Source organism: Geotrypetes seraphini, chromosome 3 (genome assembly GCF_902459505.1).
Source record: "Geotrypetes seraphini chromosome 3, aGeoSer1.1, whole genome shotgun sequence".
In the NCBI taxonomy this organism is placed as follows: Eukaryota; Metazoa; Chordata; class Amphibia; order Gymnophiona; family Dermophiidae; genus Geotrypetes; species Geotrypetes seraphini.
In genome coordinates, this window is record NC_047086.1 from 338,431,721 (window position 1) to 338,452,175 (window position 20,455).

At 45.8% G+C, this 20,455-nt stretch overlaps 1 protein-coding gene across 8 annotated transcripts in view; it reads left to right on the forward strand.

Annotated features, from left to right (window-relative positions):
* Positions 1-20,455, forward strand: part of EHBP1 (EH domain binding protein 1) — a 617,593-nt gene that overhangs the window by 112,589 nt on the left and 484,549 nt on the right. For all 8 annotated transcript variants that reach the window (XM_033936740.1, XM_033936741.1, XM_033936748.1 and 5 more), the window contains exon 6: positions 12,442-12,623. In XM_033936740.1, the coding sequence (XP_033792631.1) occupies positions 12,442-12,623 (182 nt within the window). The remainder of the gene's footprint in view (positions 1-12,441; positions 12,624-20,455) is intronic.

Here is a 20,455-nt window from a genome sequence, read left to right on the forward strand (position 1 = left end):
AGTCAGTGAGCTGCAAGCTTTAGTTGTTGACCCACCATTCACAGTGTTCCATCATGACAAGATGGTTCTTCGTACTCATCCTAAATTCCTCCCTAAAGTGGTCTCGGAATTTCATCTCAACCAATCCATTTTTCTTCCAGTGTTTTTTCCAAAGTCTCATTCTCATCATGGAGAAGTTGCTCTTCATACTCTGGACTGTAAACGTGCTTTGGCCTTCTATTTGGAATGCACCAAACCACACAGAACTGCTCCTCAACTTTTTGTCTCATTCGACCCCTATAAGTTGGGATATCCTATTTCTAAGCGTACCAACTCCAACTGGATGGCAGCTTGTATCTCATTCTGCTATGCCCAGGCTATACCCCTTCACAGTAAAGTCACAGCCCATAAAGTCAGAGCTATGGCAGCTTCAGTAGCTTTCCTCAGATCTACACCTATTGAGGAAATTTGTAAGGCTGCTACTTGGTCCTCGGTTCATACCTTCACTTCTCACTATTATCTGGATACTTTCTCCAAACGGGATGGAGAGTTTGGCCAAACAGTATTACAAAATTTATTTTCCCTAATTGCCAACACTCCCACCATCCCATTCTAGTTAGCTTGGAGGCCACCCATATGTGAGAATAGGCTACCTGCTTGTCCTGGGATAAAGCACAGTTACTTACCGTAACAGGTGTTATCCAGGGACAGCAGGCAGCTATTCTCACAACTCACCCACCTCCCCTGGTTGGCTTCTGTGCTAGCTATCTGAACTGAGGAGACGCGCCCTGCACTGGGCGGGAAGGCACTCGCACATGCGCGGTAAGGGTGACTCAAAACTTCGAGTTTCTTCAAGCAAGTCTGCTTGTGAGGCGTCCGCATCCGGGCTCCGTCGATGACGTCACCCATATGTGAGAATAGCTGCCTGCTGTCCCTGGATAACATCTGTTACGGTAAGTAACTGTGCTTTTGGGCAGCTCCACACTGGTGCCGCTCTTCCAAAGGGTTTGCAGAGCTTTTTGCACAGGCTATTCTTCTGGGGAAGAACTGTATATTACTTCTGGCTTTCTGCACAGACTCCTATTCCACAATGGCGATCTTTTTTTTTTTTTTATATATATTTTTATTAATGAAAGAAAAGGAACAACACAATACATACAAAGCGGCATGAACAGCAATATAGCGGTATAGTATAAAGAATACTCAGCCATCAGCTGCAAACAGTGAACATTCACAAAACTGTACCCCCTAGTTTCACATTTTCAAATAGTAAGAACCCCCTCCCCTCCCCCAGCCTCCCCCCACCCCCGTTGATACTCTCCCATTCAATCACATCAATGAATCAAAGCTTGGACAAGCAGAGATTTCACACACGTTAATATCCAGCCTTCCTGCCAGTGTCACTGCCAGAGAAACCTTGTGACTCACAAGAGGCCATCTCTTGCATGGAAATCTGCAACTGAGGAGGTGCTTCTTCCATCCAACCTCGAAGAATACCCCTCTTTGCTAACAAAAGCACAGTGAGTACAAACTTGCAGTAAGATGGGGGTAGCGCACACTGTACTATCGGCCCAGGATGGCCAAGGACCAAAAGCTCATAGGACCACTGGACTGAGACTGGGAGACATAAGTCAAAGAAGGCCAATACTCCCCTCCAATAGGGTCCTAGAACATGGCATTCATGCCAAAATCTGGAGTTTCCACCAGCATTGGAAGAAGTCAACCACATTCGGGACCAGTATGGTAAGGACTTGTAGTTGGGACATTGTGCACAACCGAATGTGGGTGGATTCCTGCTTTATGCGGATCTATATACGGGATGGGAAGCATCCCACTTGCCCTTGCCCTTAATCTTCAATTAAGGCACTTTCACTCTCCAAAACATCGCAGTCACCTGAACGGGGAATCGTTCCTTCAGCCTACTCATAACTCAGTTTCCTTGTGGTATGGGGTGGGTAGAAAGGAGCGAACAATTTCCTATCTGGTACCTCTAGCTTGGTGGTGGTCTGCAGAGCTGGCCGCTGAGGTTATAGATCAGTTTTAGCGTGAATGTTTTGCTCAGAAAGCACTTAGTTCGAGGGATGCTCAACTTCAGGAATTGCAATACAAAATTCTTCACCAAGCTTACCTATCATGAACACCAGAGGCGATCTTTGATGATTCAGCAATCCTCCATGGAGTGGAGAAATATTACTGATTTGGACTGTAAAGTGGAACAGCATTTCACCAGTGTCTGGGAGCCCTTATGAAACACTCTAACCCCTAAGGCTAGAAGCCGTTTGTTGAATTCTTAACAGTATATTTACAGGTTTTGTATAAGACTTGTACCAATCGTCTCCATGGGGAGGGGAGGGGTGGGAGGGTGAAGGGAAAGTTCCTTTCTACAACAAAATTTTTTCCACAGTTTGTATTTCCTAATGTCCTCAAACTATAATTCTGATATGTATGAATTTTGTTATTGCATTTTTCTGTAGATTGAGCACTAACTTTGTACAGATGGTGGTTGCTGTGGAATTAATAAAAATGATAATAATAATAAAAGTCTAGAACCTTTATTTTTTAATGAGCCCTCTCCATACCTGTTGTAATATTAAGCAGCACTGAGGTGGTTTCTGACAATACAGGTCTGTGCAGTGCGTTCACCCTGAAACAGCCATGAATGCAAGCACTGGCTAACTCTGGTGTGACAGACCTTTCCTAATGCAGATAAGCCTGTTATTTGTTAATCTTTGGAATTTCAGTGGATTTACTTGCATTGCACAGAGCACCAATTTAATTTGTATATGAGGAGGTTTTTTTAATGCCTTTGAGGTTTGCCCTGCTATACCTGTCACCTGTATTGTGGAGGTTGAGATAATAATAATAACAGTTTATATACCGCAATACCGTGAAGTTCTATGCGGTTTACAAAAGATTAGAGAAGGTACAGAATAATTGGACTTGAGAGCGGAAAGAGTGAGTGAGTAAGGGGGAGAACAGGCCAGTTGTCTAGGTATTTCAGGAACAAGTATGTTTTTAGACACTTCCTAAATTCTGAGGCTTTTTCCTCCTCATTTTTCATTTTATTAGTTGCTCTCTTTCTTTGGGTACTTGTTATAGTGCCCCTGTATTAATATTTATCCCAGGACAAGCAGGCAGGTATTCTCACTAGTGGGTGATGTCATCCGACAGAGCCCCGATACGGACGTCTCACAAGCATGTCTTGCTTGAAGAAACTCAGAAGTTTCGAGATGCCCGCACCGCGCATGCGCCAGTGCCTTCCCGCCCGATGGTCCGGGCGTGTCTCCTCAGTTCTTTTCTTTCTGCGGAGCTGAGAAGTTTTACTTCAATTCTGCGCTGACTGAATTCCCGTTTTTTGCCTTCTAAATTCCGCGATTTTGGGTTTCTTTTCCCCTTTTTGTGTACTTTCTTTCTTTTCTTCAAAAAAAAAAAAAAAAATTTCTTCCGGCGAGTCGGCCGGGTTGGCCACGTGGCTCAAGCCCAGCTCCTTCGATCTAGCGGCGGAGCTTTTTCGGCCTATGTCCCGGCCAATCACTGGTTTTAAAAAGTGTAGCAAGTGCCAGCGCGCGATTTCGCTGACGGACCCGCATCGACGCTGCCTGCAATGTCTTGGTCCAGAACATTTCCCGAAATCGTGCCGGCCTTGTTCCACTCTAACAGCGCGGGCGTTTAAGCGGCGCTGTCTGTTGTGGGAGTCGATGTTCAAGATGGAAGCTGCTAAAGAACCTTCGGCTTCGACTTCATCGGCCGCTTCGCCTGTCCATGTGAAGCCTGCGGCCACTCCTGCTACTCCGGGCCTTCTGAAACCGGCTTCGTTTACTCCGGCTTCGGCCCCGAGTTCGGCGCCGGTGTCTGTTCCCGTCTCCTCGGCTCAGGTACCGCCTTTCACTATTCCACCTGTGGTCATTAAGGTACCGAAAGCTTCCAAGCAGAAGCACTCGTCCACGAAGGAGTACGAAGACCGTGCTGGAGGACCCCCTTTCGGTGCGGATCCCTCCATATCGGCTTTGCTGCGGTCCCTGCTGGAAGCTCAGTTTGTCGAGCTCATGCAGACTATGGGGCCCAGATTAATCGCCTCCATCCAGGGTGACCTCCCGGTCCCGATCCCAGGGGGCGGACCGCCCCCTCCCCGCCGATCGATCTCGTTGCTTGACGAGGAGGAGCGGCGAAGGGCGGCCGGTCCCTCGAGGCGAGCTTCCGTTAGCGACATGCTTCCTTTAGAGCCCATTACGCCTCCGCGCCAACACGGTGCTGTTCCCCCGATTGATAATCGAAGTTCTGGGCATAGTAAATCGCAGGAAGAGTTCTTCCGCACTCCATACCAGGCCTGGGCTGCATCGCATGAGGCGGCCTCCATTCCGCCCCTTCGATCTACCGCTTCCAGTCCCATTCATTCGCTGGAAGCTTCGTGGGATCATGCGAAGTATCGACATTCTCGCTCTCCCTCCAGGCACCGGGAGGGGCATCGATCCAGACACTCATCTCGGCACTCTTCACGCCATTCTGAGGTTTCGCCGCAGAAGAAGCTGCCACGTCTGGGGTACTCCTCCTCGGATTTATCTCCCCCGGAGGGGCCGGAGTACGAGGAACCATCTACATCTTATTCTCCTTGTCGCTCCCAAGTCTCTCTGGATCCTGAGGCTTCCACTTCATCCAGTCCGTCTCGGAGGCCGGTACTAGCGGATCAGTTGTCTTTTTCTTCCTTCCTTCGGCAAATGGCTGATGACTTGGATGTGACTTTGGACACTGGGTCTCGGTATTCTAAGGAGTATCTCGACACCATGCACTTGCCTAATCCTGCGGAGTCTCTTCGGCTTCCTCTCCATAAATTGCTGGATCAAACATTTATGCGATGTTTTGAGACGCCTTACTCTATCCCTGCAGTCCCGAGCAAATTGGATGCAAGATATCGCATTGTTCATCACAAGGGGTTTGAGGGGGCTCAACTCTCTCACCAATCCCTGCTGGTCGAGTCCTCTATCAAGCGTTCTCATCCCTCCCAGGTCTATGCCTCTGTACCACCGGGACGAGAGGGGAGGACGATGGATAAGTTCAGTAGGAGAATCTACCAGAATTCTATGATGGCTTCTCGAGTGCTCAATTATAATTTCTTTTTTTCTTCATATTTGGAGTTCTTCTTGCCGGTGCTCCGCAAGTTTACTCCCTACATTGATTCCCAGGCTCGATTCGAGTTCGAGGAAGTGGTAGCCTCCCTTTCCCAGCTACGTCTCCAGCTGATGCAGTCCTCGTACGATGCTTTCGAGCTCTCGGCACGTGCTGCCGCCTGTTCCGTGGCCATGCGTCGATTGGCATGGCTTCGAACGATTGATATGGATCCGAACCTCCAAGACAGACTTGCAAATGTGCCTTGTGCGGGCGCCGATCTGTTCGACGAGTCTATCGAGACTGTTACCAAGAAACTTTCAGATCATGAAAAGTCTTTTCAATCTATCCTTCGGCCTAAGCCCAAGTCTCAGCAGTCTCGACCTTCTAGACCGCCTTTGATTTATCAGCGGCGCTACACTCCACGGCAAACTCCTGCTGCGAGACAACCGGCGAAGAGACAGCCTCCACAGAAGGCTCAGCAGAAACCTCAGCCGCCGGCTGCACCGAAGGCTACTCAGCCCTTTTGACTCTCTTCCAGGGAGCATAACCGACCTCGTTCTGCATCCTCCTCTTTTTCCCATCGGGGGTCGCCTCCATCATTTTTATCATCGATGGGAGGCTATTACAATCGACCTCTGGGTCCTTTCCATCGTAAGAGAAGGATACTCTCTTCAATTCCATCGGGTCCCTCCGGACCACCCTCCAAGAGAGTATCCTTCCAACTTGACGCAGGCCGCCCTTCTTCTTCAGGAAGCTCAGGCCTTGCTTCGGCTTCGGGACGTCGAGCTGGTCCCGGTGGACCAGCACAACCGGGGTTTTTACTCCCGGTACTTCCTCGTCCTGAAGAAGACGGGCGACCTGCGACCCATACTGGACCTTCGAGTCCTCAACAAGTTTTTGGTCAAGGAGAGATTTTGCATGCTGACCCTTGCTTCTCTCTACCCCCTCGAACGGAACGACTGGTTATGCTCTCTGGATCTCAAGGAGGCCTACACTCACATTCCCATTCATCCGGCCTCCCGCAAGTTCCTCAGATTTCGGGTGGGACATCTACATCTGCAGTATCGAGTGCTTCCATTCGGCCTGTCCTCGTCTCCCAGAGTTTTCACAAAGTGTCTGGTGGTGGTGGCCGCTGCACTCCGGAACAGGGGTCTTCAGGTGTTTCCCTACCTCGACGACTGGCTCATCAAGGCCCCGTCAGCTCCAGAGGTCATTTCGGCGACCTTGGCCACAATCTGCTTCCTGCAGAGTTTGGGCTTCGAGATCAACTTCCCCAAATCTCATCTGCAGCCTACCCAGTCCCTTCCCTTCATCGGGGCGGTACTGGACACCATTCAGCTTCGAGCATTCCTCCCTCCTCAGCGCATGGATGCTCTTCTTCATCTCTGCCAGTCTGTATCTTCTCGCCAGTCTATCTCAGCGAGACACATGATGGTCCTCCTGGGCCACATGGCCTCTACAGTTCATGTGACACCCTTTGCCAGGCTCCATCTCAGAATTCCTCAGTGGACCCTAGCTTCTCAATGGACTCAAGTGTCAGACCCGTTGACTTGACACATCGTAGTCACTCCTACTTTGGTGGATGACCTCTTCGAATCTATCCAGAGGTTTGCTGTTTCACACTCCTCCCCACCAGAAGGTTCTCACAACCGATTCCTCGACCTATGCCTGGGGGGCTCATCTGGATGGGCTTCGCACTCAGGGATTCTGGACCAGTGCGGACCGACTCCATCAAATCAATCTTCTGGAGCTCAGAGCCATCTTCTATGCTCTTCAAGCTTTTCAACATCTGCTTCACGACATGGTGGTCCTCATTCGCACAGACAACCAGGTCGCCATGTATTATGTCAACAAGCAGGGGGGCACGGGATCGGCCTCCCTCTGCCAGGAAGCTCTCAGAGTCTGGGATTGGGCGGTTCACCACAACGCCTTCCTCAAGGCTGTCTACATTCAGGGGAAAGACAATGTCTTGGCAGACAACTTGAGTCGTCTCCTCCAGCCTCACGAATGGACCCTCCATTCCAATCCCCTTCATCAGATCTTTGCACAATGGGGGACGCCTCAGATAGACCTCTTTGCGGCTCCCCACAACTTCAAACTGCCTCAGTTTTGCTCCAGGATCTACACTCCTCATCGCCTCGAGGCAGATGCTTTTCTGCTGGATTGGGGAAATCGCTTTCTGTATGCGTTTCCTCCATTTCCTCTCATCCAGAAGACTCTGGTCAAGTTGAGATTCGACCATGCCACCATGATTCTAATAGCTCCTCGGTGGCCCAGACAACCTTGGTTCTCCCTTCTACTTCAGCACAGCAGCAGGGAGCCGGTCCTTCTTCCAGTGTTTCCTTCGCTACTTACTCAACATCAAGGATCACTACTTCATCCCAACCTGCAGTCTCTCCACCTGACAGCTTGGTTCCTCTCAACGTAACCCCTCACCAGTTTTCCCAGGCGGTGAGGGATGTCTTGGAGGCTTCCAGGAAGCCTGCTACGCGACAATGCTACTCCCAAAAGTGGACCAGGTTTTCTTCCTGGTGTGTTTCCAATTCCAAGGAGCCTCAGCGAGCTTCCCTATCCTCTGTGTTGGACTATCTTCTACACCTGTCTCAGTCTGGTCTCAAGTCTACCTCTATAAGAGTCCACCTGAGTGCTATTGCGGCTTTCCATCAGCCTCTGCAAGGGAAACCTCTGTCTGCTCATCCTGTGGTTTCCAGATTTATGAAAGGACTTTTCCATGTCAATCCTCCTCTCAAACCTCCTCCTGTGGTTTGGGATCTCAATGTTGTTCTTTCTCAACTCATGAAGCCTCCGTTTGAACCTCTCAACAGGGCTCCACTTAAGTATCTCACCTGGAAAGTGGTTTTTCTGGTGGCCCTCACGTCTGCTCGCAGGGTCAGTGAGCTTCAGGCCTTGGTGGCGGATCCACCTTTCACAGTATTCCATCATGACAAAGTGGTCCTCCGCACTCATCCGAAATTCCTGCCTAAAGTGGTCTCTGAATTTCATCTCAACCAATCCATCGTACTTCCAGTGTTTTTTCCAAAGCCTCATTCTCATCATGGAGAATCAGCTCTTCACACTCTGGACTGTAAACGTGCTTTGGCTTTCTACCTGGATCGCTCCAAACCACACAGAACTGCTCCTCAACTTTTCGTCTCCTTTGATCCAAACAAGTTGGGACGACCTATATCGAAGCGCACCATCTCCAACTGGATGGCGGCTTGTATCTCTTTCTGCTATGCCCAGGCTGGATTATCCCTTCCCTGTAAGGTTACAGCCCATAAGGTCAGAGCAATGGCAGCCTCTGTAGCCTTCCTCAGATCGACACCGATTGAGGAGATTTGTAAGGCTGCCACTTGGTCCTCAGTTCATACATTCACCTCTCATTATTGTCTGGATACTTTCTCCAGACAGGATGGAAAGTTTGGCCAAACAGTGTTACAAAATTTATTCTCCTAAGTTGCCAACTCTCCCTCCATCCCATTGAGGTTAGCTTGGAGGTCACCCACTAGTGAGAATACCTGCCTGCTTGTCCTGGGATAAAGCAATGTTACTTACCGTAACAGTTGTTATCCAGGGACAGCAGGCAGCTATTCTCACGTCCCACCCACCTCCCCTGGGTTGGCTTCTCTGCTATCTACCTGAACTGAGGAGACACACCCGGACCATCGGGCGGGAAGGCACTGGCGCATGCGCGGTGCGGGCATCTCGAAACTTCTGAGTTTCTTCAAGCAAGACATGCTTGTGAGACGTCCGTATCGGGGCTCTGTCGGATGACATCACCCACTAGTGAGAATAGCTGCCTGCTGTCCCTGGATAACAACTGTTACGGTAAGTAACATTGCTTTGTGACACATGTTTGTACCTGTGTTGTTTCTAGAGGCAAGTCAGAATAGTGCATTACATTGTTTCTAGAGGCAAGTCAGAATAGTGCATTACAGTATTTTTCTGCTTTCTTTTGTATTGGTTTCTCTTAATATTAAACCACACCATGCAATAATCACGGGATGGCAGCTGATCATCCAGTGTAACATCAGAAACTCTTTCCCTGTTTGTAAACACTAGTTTGGCTCCATCCTGTGTGGGTTCCATTACCAACTGCTGGAATAGTTCTCCTTATAAAGAATCCAGAATCTCTCTATTTCTAGAGGACTCCACAATAGCAATTCCCCATTCAACATCTGGCATATTAAAATAACCTATTAGTAATACTTCCCCTTTTATAGCTATATTCTGAATATCTACTGTTAAATCTCTGTCCACTTCTATCTGTGAAGGAGGCCTGTATATCACACCAATATAAATATATTTTCCATTCCCTTTTTCTAGATTGACAGTACTTCTTCCTTATCCTGCAGATCCTGTAATTGTGTGTCTTTAATATGATCTTTAACATATAATGCCACTCCCCCTCCTTTTCTTCCTACCCTGTCTTTCCTGAACAGATTATAGCCTGGTATAACTATATCCAAGTCATGGTTCTCTGTGAATCATGTCTCTATGATCTCCACTAAATCCAACTCAGCCTTTTCCATCACAGCCTCTAGATCCAGAACCTTGTTTCCCATACTTCGAGCATTAGTATATATTGCTTTTCAGACATTGCCCCCTTTTCCTATTTGTTTAGAGGTATTTAGTGATTCACTTACCTGAGAGGTATTTAGTGATTCATTTACCTGAGGGCTTATACTCACCTGGGGGCTTTAATCACCTTGCCCCAACAATTCTAGTTTAAAACCTTCTTTAGTAGGTAGGTTAGCCAGTCTGCTGCAGAAGACACTTCTTCCCTTCTTTAACAGATGCACACCAAACCTGCTCAGCGCCCTTGGAAAATCATCCCATGGTCTAGTAAACTGAAACATTCTTGATGACACCATCCACGTAGCCACACATTCATCTCCAAGATGTGATCTTCTTAGCCTTGGCCTTTACCCTCAATAGAGAGGATTGACGAGAAAACAACCTGTGCAATGATTGTTACACCTTCTCTCCCAGAGTCACAAAGTCACTTTTGATACATTTGAAGGAGTACCTAGCAGTATCATTAGTGCCAGCATGGATAAGCAGCATCAGATAAAAGTAATTAGGTTTGAGTCTTGGCAAGCTCTAAGGTTTGGTTTGTGGGCCAGTTCTTTTAAAAATATTTTTTGAGCAATATTGCGGAAGTGCTATGTGGTAAGGTTTGCCTGTTTGTGGATGATATCAAAATGTACAATAGGATAGGATAACATGAGGAAGGACTTAGTGAAGCTTGAAAAATGGCCTGGAATTTGGCAGCTAAGATTTGATGCTAAAAAATGCAGGGTCATATTTTTGCAGTGCAAAAGTCCAAGGGAATGGTACAGTTAGGGGTGAAGAACGATTGTGCAAGAATGAAGAGTGGGACTTGTGTGTGATCATATGGGATTCGAACCAGCAACATTAGGGTAGAAGGCTGTAGGTTTAACCAGTGTGCTACATAATGAGCTAGCAAGTTGCATAGCAATTGTAAAATTAGGTCCTATAGGCATTGTAAAGGAGCATAGTTTGGGCTTCAGATAGATATGAGTTCTATGGACAGAACATAGGCACAGTTTGGACATCTTTAGTATGATCTGCTAAATAGCTTTCTGGGTTTTTATTTTTGCGACTGAAAACCAGGTCTACTTTTGAGCATAGTTTGGGCTTCAGATAGATGTAAGTTCTATGGACAGAACTTAGGCGCAGTTTGGATGTCCTCAATGTGATCCGTTAAATAGTTGTTTGGGTTTTTATTTTTACTTTATTAAGCTCAAAATACATTTAATAAGGCACCACATAAACAGGGCACATCAAAACAGATACATTGCATGCAAAACCTTCTATTTTTGTGGACAAACAGCAATATTATTTACTAATTAGAGGGAAAACATCCACTAACTGAAGCAGAGCATTTGAGAAAAACATAGCTTTAGGTTTCTTGCTAAAAAGCTACCTTTTTTCTGACTAAACAGTACTCCAATCAGCTCATTACTGAAAGCAAGGAAAGCACATGAAAAATATATAAATTGCATACATAACTTCATTTGCAAAAGCTTAAAAACTGAACAAAACTGATACAGCCCTTAACATGGCTTCTACTTCATTGCAAATGGAGTTGTGCAGGGTTTTACCCATTGAGCCACAGCTGCTTCCTTTCAGTCATGGGGGTTCCTACCATGAGAAGATCATAGCTTAGCAGATCCTTAAGCTATCATACCAGATGTGAGGAAGAACGATATTAGTGGAAGCTGCTGTGGCTCAAAAGGTAAAAGCTCTGTTCCCATCTTCCAGAGGTCATAGGTTCAAATCCCAGCATGTATTTTAATTGTGGCATTCTTCTTTGCAGGTGCACCTTGATGATCTCACAATGAGGTTAGCATTGTGCAGCTGCACACTTCCATTTGCAAAGAAGTAGAAACCATCCTAAGGTCTGTATCTGTTTTTTCTGTTTTTAAGCTTTTGCAAATAAAGTTATGTATGCAATCTATATATTTTTTTCATGTACTTTCTTTGCTTTCAAGAATTGAGCTGATTGGAGCACTGTTTAGTCAGAAAAAAAGGTAGCTTTTTAGCAAGAAACATAAAGCTGTGTTTCTTTTCTCATGTGCTCTGCTTCAGTTAATGGACCCTGGTTTTCATTCGTCTACAATGTAGGCATGAGACGGACACCCTAGGTCGCTCAGCGTTATGCAAATGAATCAACAGACGCCCTTAAAGAAGGCTCACTCAGACCAGGCCCATTCTACGCCCACACCTATTCCATTAGGCATGAGTTTTCCCAATGGGCTTCCATTAAATTGTGGCCACGCCTACAAAGTGATGTCCACATACTTTGGATGTCCATGTGCCAATTATCGCTTGTTAAGACCCTTAAATGGCTCATTAACCACTTAGTTTGGATGCCTAAGTTTCGCTCAGCATTAGGCGGGATTTAGGCGCCCTTTATAGAATCAGGGCCTATATTTGTATGCACTATGAATTAATTTCAGGTTCATCGGCACAAGTACTTTAATTGCATTGTTTGAAACACAAGAGGAAAACTGTTAATACGCTTAAATTTTTACATTAAATATAGATGTGATTATTTTCATTGGTTTCAAATTTTGTCTGACAGATTTTATTTTATTTTTTAGAAATAGTTATAAGTGCTATAGTTTTGAAAATGTTGACTTGAAAACATTTTGGTCAAATTTCAGAACCTAGGGTATATTGGATATTGTATTACAATAATGGCTGTAAATTATCTTGTTTAGTCTTGAAAATGTCACAGTACTTATGAAATTATAGGCTTGTACTCAGGGGTGGGGTTGGGGATGAAGCTAGTGGAATATTTCATCACATTTTATTTCTTCTTTGTAGGAATCCACATCAGGTCGCAGAAAGGCATTAGCTACCAGTGGCATCAACATGAAGCAATATGCAAGCCCCATGCCTACACAAACTGATGTAAAGTTGAAATTCAAGCCTCTATCTAAAAAAGTTGTTTCTGCCACCTTACAGTTTTCTTTATCTTGCATTTTCCTGAGGGAAGGAAAGGCAACGTAAGTTTTTCAACACATTAACTACTTTATGTTGCATTTTATACCCAAAGAGTGTTTTGACTGAAGAGCATTTCAGCCACATAGAATGAGAGAAGCTAAGAGCTCCTGAAAGCATACCAGTCTTTTCTCTTATTCCTTGTTGAGTGCAGTTTTATTAGTTTGAATAAATGTTGCTGAATTTATTTGACTTTATAAGGAAGATTGTATACTGATTTGAAAGGATCACTGGTTACTAATACACTTACTAATGCTGTTTATGCACATTATTACCCCAGGGCCCTTTTAATGCAATTCTGTGCAATGGTACCCTTTGATAATAATACACATTAATGGCATTAGTGCATGTTGCTAGTAATACCCACAATATATTGTAAAATATAATTCAATTAAGTTTATAGAGGTGAATCATAAATGTGAATACTTCTAGTAGTTTGTTTTTAAGATACAATAATTCTAGATGAACACTGCAGTCTTTAAACCACAGTTCTTCAACCGCCGGTCCGCGGACCGGTGACGGTCCGCAGAAAATTTCTGCCGGTCCGCACAGGGCCGGCGAGATCAAGTCGGCAGTTAAATTTCCTGCCGACTGCGGTTCCCAGCCTCAGGCGATTAAGATAGGTTACCGACGTCGGGGCCTTCCCTCTCTGAGTCTCGCCTGTTGGGAAACAGGAAGTTGAAACAAAATAGGCGGGACTCGGAGAGTGAAGGTCCCGACGTCGGCAGCCTGTCTTGATCGCCGCCCCTGCCGAGTTGCTGAAGAGGGCCGCGGAGAGAGCTGCAGATTCAGGTGCAGGTGGAGGGAGATGGTCAGCGTGTGCGAGCAAGATCCTGGGGAGCCTTCACTGTGACTTCCTCCCCTCCCACCAGCTCTCCTACTTGCCAGGGCAGTGATTTACCGGCAACTTCCTGCAGGCAAGTACTGAGAGCTGCTGGAAGGGGAGACAGCCACTGTAGGAGGCAGGGAAGCTGCTGGATAAAGAGAGAGCTGTTACTGGACTTGGAGAGAGTTAGAAGGAGAGATGCTGCTGGGAGGGGAGGAGGGAAAGGGATGGGAAGAGAGTTAATGTTGGATAGAGGGAGGAGGGAAGAGAGAAGAAGGAGAGATGCTGCTGGAAGGGGAGGAGGGAAAGGGATGGGAAGAGAGTTAATGTTGGATAGAGGGAGGAGGGAAGAGAGAAGAAGGAGAGATGCTGCTGGAAGGGGAGGAGGGAAAGGGATGGGAAGAGAGTTAATGTTGGATAGAGGGAGGAGGGAAGGGAGAAGAAGGAGAGATGCTGCTGGAGAGGAGGAGGGAAAGGGATGGGAAGAGAGTTAATGTTGGATAGAGGGAGGAGGGAAGGGAGAAAGAAAAAAGGAAGGAAACAGCTGGCAGGGAGATTACAGGAAGGGAAGGGGGTCAGGGTGGAATGGAGAGATCAGATGAGGGAAAGGGGAGAGAGAGGAATGAGAAAGTAGAGAGACATTGATGCTGGAAAGGGGGTCAGCAGAGAAATGAGAGAGGGATAAAGATGCTAGATCTGGTGTAGGAGAGAGAAAAATGAAGAAGGCAGTGAAGCTGGAATGAATGATGTAAAAAGGAGAGAGGAGGAACAGGCTGGATGGACAGGGAAGAGGGGCATAGAAAGAAGTCAGATACATTTGGAAGGGGGAGAGGGCAGACATTGGATGGAACGGGCAGATGCTGGAAGGAAAAGAGTGAAAAGAAGATGAAAGCAGAAACCAGAGACAACAAAAGGTAGAAAAAAATAATTTTATTTCTATTTTGTCATTAGAATATATCAGATTTGAAATATATATCCTGCTAGAGACATAACTGGGGACTGCAGTATTCTGTTTGCATGATATTTCTATGTAGCATTCTATAATAACTTGGCTTGTTCAGTTTTCTTGATAGTAGAGGGGATATATGTGAAGGGGAGGGGAGACAGGGGTTTTGTTGGTCCGTGCTCTGTATATTTGTATTTATAAAATCACAATTGTTCAGAATACTGTTTCTTTTTATACTTTAATAAAATACGTTCAATATAAAATCATAATTGTGGCTTGTGCAGATGGGATCAGATGGTTTGCGGGGACCGAGCTCGCGGAGATGGGGCGTAAACGGGGTTTTTAAATTTTAGTCCTAGTAGTTTGCCGGTCCACAAAATAATTCTTTTATTTCTGCCAGTCCATGGGTGTAAAAAGGTTGAAGAACACTGCTTTAAACTACAGTAATGGCAATATTTTGATAATTTAAAGGCAGCTTTGAGAGAACAAACATTTGTCTTTAGGGAGCATCAGAACCTTTCTGAGTACTGTATGTACTCAAATATAAACCGACCCAAATATAAACCAAGGTAACCTTTTTTCTCTCCCCAAAAAATGGAGGAAAAAAGGTTGACTCAAATATAAACTAAAGGTTGATTCAAATATAAACTAGGGGGTTAATATTCAAGTGCAGTGCCCTACCCTGCCAGGCTCTGCACTGTGCCCCCTCCCTCCCTCCCCTGCCCTGCCAGGCTTTTCACCCAGCTCCCCTTCCTCCCAACCCTGCCAGGCTCTGCACCCAGGCCCCTGCCCTGCCTAAGAACTTTTACCTCCCCTCACTGGTGGTACAGCGGTGGGCCAGGACAGGAGAGATTCCTCCTTCCTCCTGTCCCGGCCGACTCTGAGAACTTTTTACCTCCCTCCCGCCTCCCCGGTATACCTTTTGAATCCCTGGTGGTCCAGTGGTGAACCCCGCGGCAAGAGCGATCTTCCTTTGCTCCTGCCCTGAGGAGAGCTGCTAGCTGAATGGCTGCCGCGAGTTCTTGCGGTTGCCGCAAGAACTCGCAGCAGCCATTTAGCTAGTGGCTCTCCTCGGGGCAGGAGCGAAAGAAGATTGCTCCTGCTGTGGTTCACCACCGGACCTCCAGGTATTCAAAAGGTATTTCAGGGAGACGGGAGGGAGGTAAAAAAGTTCTCAGAGTCAGCCGGATCCCTCCTGTCCAGGCCCACCGCTGGACCGTCGGGCATTTAAAAGGTATGACGGAGAGGTGGGAGGGAGGTAAAACTACTTAAGAGTCGGCTGGGACAGGAGATGAGAGGGATCCCTTCTGTCTCAGCCCATTGCTGGACCACCAGATCTTAAGACAGGCCTGGTGGAAGCCTGTAACAGGTCCGGGAGGGGAGCAGGTGGGTGCTGACCCGAATATAAACCGAGACTCCCATTTTTGGGCCCCAAAATCTCTGTTTATATTTGAGTATATATGGTATGCAGAATTGATGTTGGCACCAATTTAAAAAAAGGCTTTTCTTGTTCAGTTTAAGTTGTATTGTCTTATAAATGTGGGTGCAGAAATTATTAAGCTTTAGTGCAGAAGTTAATGAAGTACAGTTCTTTGCAGTGGGGGCAGTGCATGCAAATCTCTCTTTTGAATATTCATTGTGGATATCCTGAAAAGCTGACTAGCTTGGGTACCTTGAGGACCAGGCTTGGGAACTACTGTCATAAGGCCTTGCACCAGAGTTGTGAATACAGCGAGCTAGGGTGTGGGCATGGATTCCTGTACACCTTCAAAGATTGGACCTTATCAGCAGGAGGTCACAGTGGGGGAAGCTCTAGTTCTGTGATTATTGAGGTGAAAGGCATAGCTTACTGGAGAAATTGAGTGAGAATGAATTTCTCTGAGTTTTGAAAGGAGAGGAATGTTGAAGACAGGCCTATGATTTTCTACAGAAATGGGACACATTTCCTTATCCCCTCTCTTGAAAAAAGCTGATCTGGACCCCTCCACTCCTTCCAGCTATCGCCCAATAGCTAACATTCCTCTCCTGACCAAAATGCTGGAATCCATCATAGCCACCCAACTCTCATCCTATCTTGAGAGATTCTCCATTCTCCTACCCTACCAACATGGATTCAGACCCAACTACAGCACTGAATCTCTTTTAGCCTCTTTAATTTCAAAGGTCCAACAACTTCACTCCTGCAACAAGTTCACTGTCCTTCTTCAATTCGACCTCTCTGCAGCTTTCGACATTGTCCACCACGACATACTAATCCTCCAACTTTCCGAAATTGGCATAAATTCCACAGTCTTAGATTGGTTCTCAAAATTCTTACGTTCCCGCTCCTACTTCGTTAACATGAATGGTACCTCATCCTCCCCTTGGAAACCGTTCTGCGGAGTCCCCCAGGGTTCACCTCTATCCCCGATTCTTTTCAATGTTTATATGTCCTCCCTGAAACTCCTCCAACTATCCACCTCGGAGACACTTTACACCTACGCCGACGACATCCTTGTCCTTCTCGAAACTGACTCTAACCTCACCAACCTCTCTGATAACATCTCAACTTGCATAACAAATCTCCAATCCTGGGCTCTCACCGTTCAAATGAAACTAAATGAGACCAAAACAAAGCTACTTTGGCTTGGCCCGAAATTGGATCAGCTACCCTCCCTCATCCCACTTTCCTCTGGCACCAATCTGCAGCTTGAGCACTCTAGCAAAGTTCTGGGAATCATCATTGACTCTACATTGTCCTTTAACGACCACATCAACTCCCTAGTAAAAAAATGCTTTTTCAATCTTCATATGCTAAGGAAAGTCAGATCCTGCTTCCACCAACAACATTTCGCTGTCCTTGTCCAATCCATCATTCTTTCCAGACTTGATTACTGCAATTCCATCTACCTAAGCCTAACAAAGAAAAGTCTTATCAGACTTCAGCGGATTCAGAACACCGCAGCTAAACTAATCTTCGCAAAAGGCAAATTCGACCATGTCTCCCCGCTTCTGTCTAAGCTTCACTGGCTCCCAGACTTCCTCAGGGTTCGCTACAAATGCGCCTGTCTTACCTTCAATTCTCTTCACGGCATCCTTCCTCCCCTCTTTCCTCTATCTTGGCTCTCGAGTACTCACTCCTCCAGATCCACTCAGAAATTCAAACTATCTTCCCTTCTCTAAATGGCATTTCCCATACAGGAAAACTTGGAACATCCCTCCTCTTCAGGATCACCGAGCTGTGGAACAGCTTTACTGCCCATCTTCGGAGTTCGACCTCCCTCCAACACTTCAGAAAACATCTGAAAACCTGGCTTTTCTCCAAAATGTAACTACCCCCTCCCTCCCCCTCTCTCCTTCCTGTTCACCAAGTCCTCCTTCCTTCCATTGGAGCTCCTCTCTTTGTTTTTAATTCCTGTAAACCGTGTCGAGCTCCACTTCCGTGGAGATGACGCGGTATATAAACTTAAGGTTTAGTTTAGTTTAGTTTATGATTAGAGGGATGAGAAGTGTTTAGGGAAATCAGAGTGGGGTGAATAATAGCCCTTTTCCAAGGGTCAGGGAAAATATCAGAGGCTAAGTTACAATTTATCATAAGAAGAAACAATAGTAGTAAACCATGTTTGGGAGTACTAAGCTAAATATCTAGAAATAGGGTCCAGTAAGCAAGTGGTAAAACATGAAGAGAAAATGAATTTTCTCTGAGAATAAGCATTTATACGAGGGTGAATCAAAAATTAAAGGCAATTGTCAAATTATGCGGTAACTGGAACAGAAATAGCGAAATGCAACATATGTACTCGTACATTGCCTGTTGGATAGTAACATAGTAAATGACAGCAGATAAAGACCTGAACAGTCCATCCAGTCTGCCCTATAATTACATGCATTACAGTTCCATGATTAAATTGTCTTTATTCTTTATTTCTGAGCCATAGACTTTAGAAGTCCACCCAGTACTATCCTTAGAGTCCAACTACTGGAGTTGCCGTCGAAGCTCACTCTAGTCTAACCAAACCATCTCATCGTTTGAAAGTTTGCCCGGCACTGTCCTCATATCCAAATTGCTGGGGCTCCCATCAAAGCTCTCCCAAGCCTGGTTAGGATGAATAAGTTGGATAGTTCTAAGTCTAATAGATGCTGGCACTGTCATCTAGATATAGGAACACTGGATCATTTACTGTTTTATTGCCCTATGATACTGAGTTTTTGGAAGTCAATTTGGGGACATATTAATAATATTTTGGAGTCTGCGATCCCTCTGACGTGTGAGGTAGTGATTTGTGGAACTGTGCTGCATGTTAAGCCCCAGTTGGATAGACATAAAGGTTGACTCTTCTTAATTATGACAGGAACAGCTGTGCAGTTGATCACATGCAACTGGAAAAATTGGGACCGTCTTAATTTCACTTTCTGATAGGCAAATCTATATTTAAGAACATAAGAATTGCCGTTGCTGGGTCTCCTGGTGGAGGCACCGAGCACTAACCAAGTGAGGGACCAATGGAGATTGCCTTCAGGGTGACTCCAAGCAGGTCGGGCCCCAGATCCATAGATAGCCTTGTGGATCATACAAGCTAACGTGTAATGAATCTGTTTTTTCACTGGTAGCCAATGCAGTTTCAGCAGCAAAGGGCTGTCACACAACTATTCCCTGCTTTGGCCGGCAGGCAGTTTAGCTGTGCTATATTCTGACCTGTCGGTGTGGCTTCCCCAGGAAAGAGGAAGGCTTTTCTGGTAAAACAGACCTAGGCTCCTGCCTAGTCTGCCCAGGCCACACTGAGATACATTTGCCAATAAAGGGAGACACAGTTCAGGTATGGTCAAAATCTCATTCTCAGACTTTATTTGATAGGGGGTCTGAACACCATCAGCCACCCTCAAGACATTCATAAGTCAGGCAAAAAGTAAAATAAAATATCATTCAGTTGTCAGAATGGCTTAAAGTCCAAGTATAGGCGTTTATCATCTGGACTCTATATTGTTAACATCAGTAATAAATCTCAAAGGGAAGCCTCAGCCCCACCACTCCACCGCAAAGCCTAGGTTTTGGCTGTGATATAAGCTAAGTACAAATGCACTATTTAAGCACTTTATATTTATATATATTTATTAGAGGAAATGCTATTATGCAACAAAAATTTTTTTAGATAATTTCACCACATAAAAAGCAGAACAAAGAAAAGTTTATTATCAAGAAGGTGACAGCCAATGATGAGGCGCCACGTAAGGCTTCCCGCAATTTGAAAAGCGGCTTTGCGGTGGAGTTGTGGGGCTGAGGCGTCCCTTTGAGATTTATTACTGATGTTAACAATATAAAGTCCAGATGATAAACGCCTATATGAGATAGTACTGGACTTTAAGGAACATTCTAACTTATGCCACAGTTTATTTGGGCTTTAAAGTCCAAGTATGGCATACAATTGCATTCCCCTGGACTTTCTCTGTTTTAAAGATAGTCCTCAACACAAATGCCATGAAAATAAACTTCAAACAATGAAAGCAAAACTGCATAACATAGCAGGCAAATAAAGTGGTAAACTTTGGAAATAAAGTCCCAAGCTTCCCAGCTAACCTTGCTGGGTAAAGTGTCCAATTTCCAGCTCAGACTCATTCAGAGCTCTGCCTTGCAATAGAGCTCATCAGCATCAGCTGAGCTTTTCAGCCAGAAGCACAGCAGGGTATTAGATAAGCTGTTAATCTACAGAGTCTTTATCACAGTAGCTTCACAGGATCAAAGATACAGCTTCTTTAGCAAACAACACCTCTGAGCTGTCTCGGAGCAAAAACGGAGAGGTTTTCCTTCTCTCCCTAATCAAGGCCAGCTGGTCTCAGGTTACAGAGAGCCAGCATACAAACGCAGCTAAGAAAGACAGTTTCCTGGCTTCACTTCACCTCATGGACTAACCTCCATTCCCTCTGGGTTATAGTCAGTTTCCAGACACAATTCAGTAGTGTCCGTTGCCTCAGCTTTCTCAGCAGTTGGGCTCAGGCTTGGGAAGTCTTCTGCCATATCCACGTCTTCACTGCTGTGGGGCTGAGGAGAGAGACTTCTCTCCTCACCTTCCTGTTTCCTCTGCTGCTCC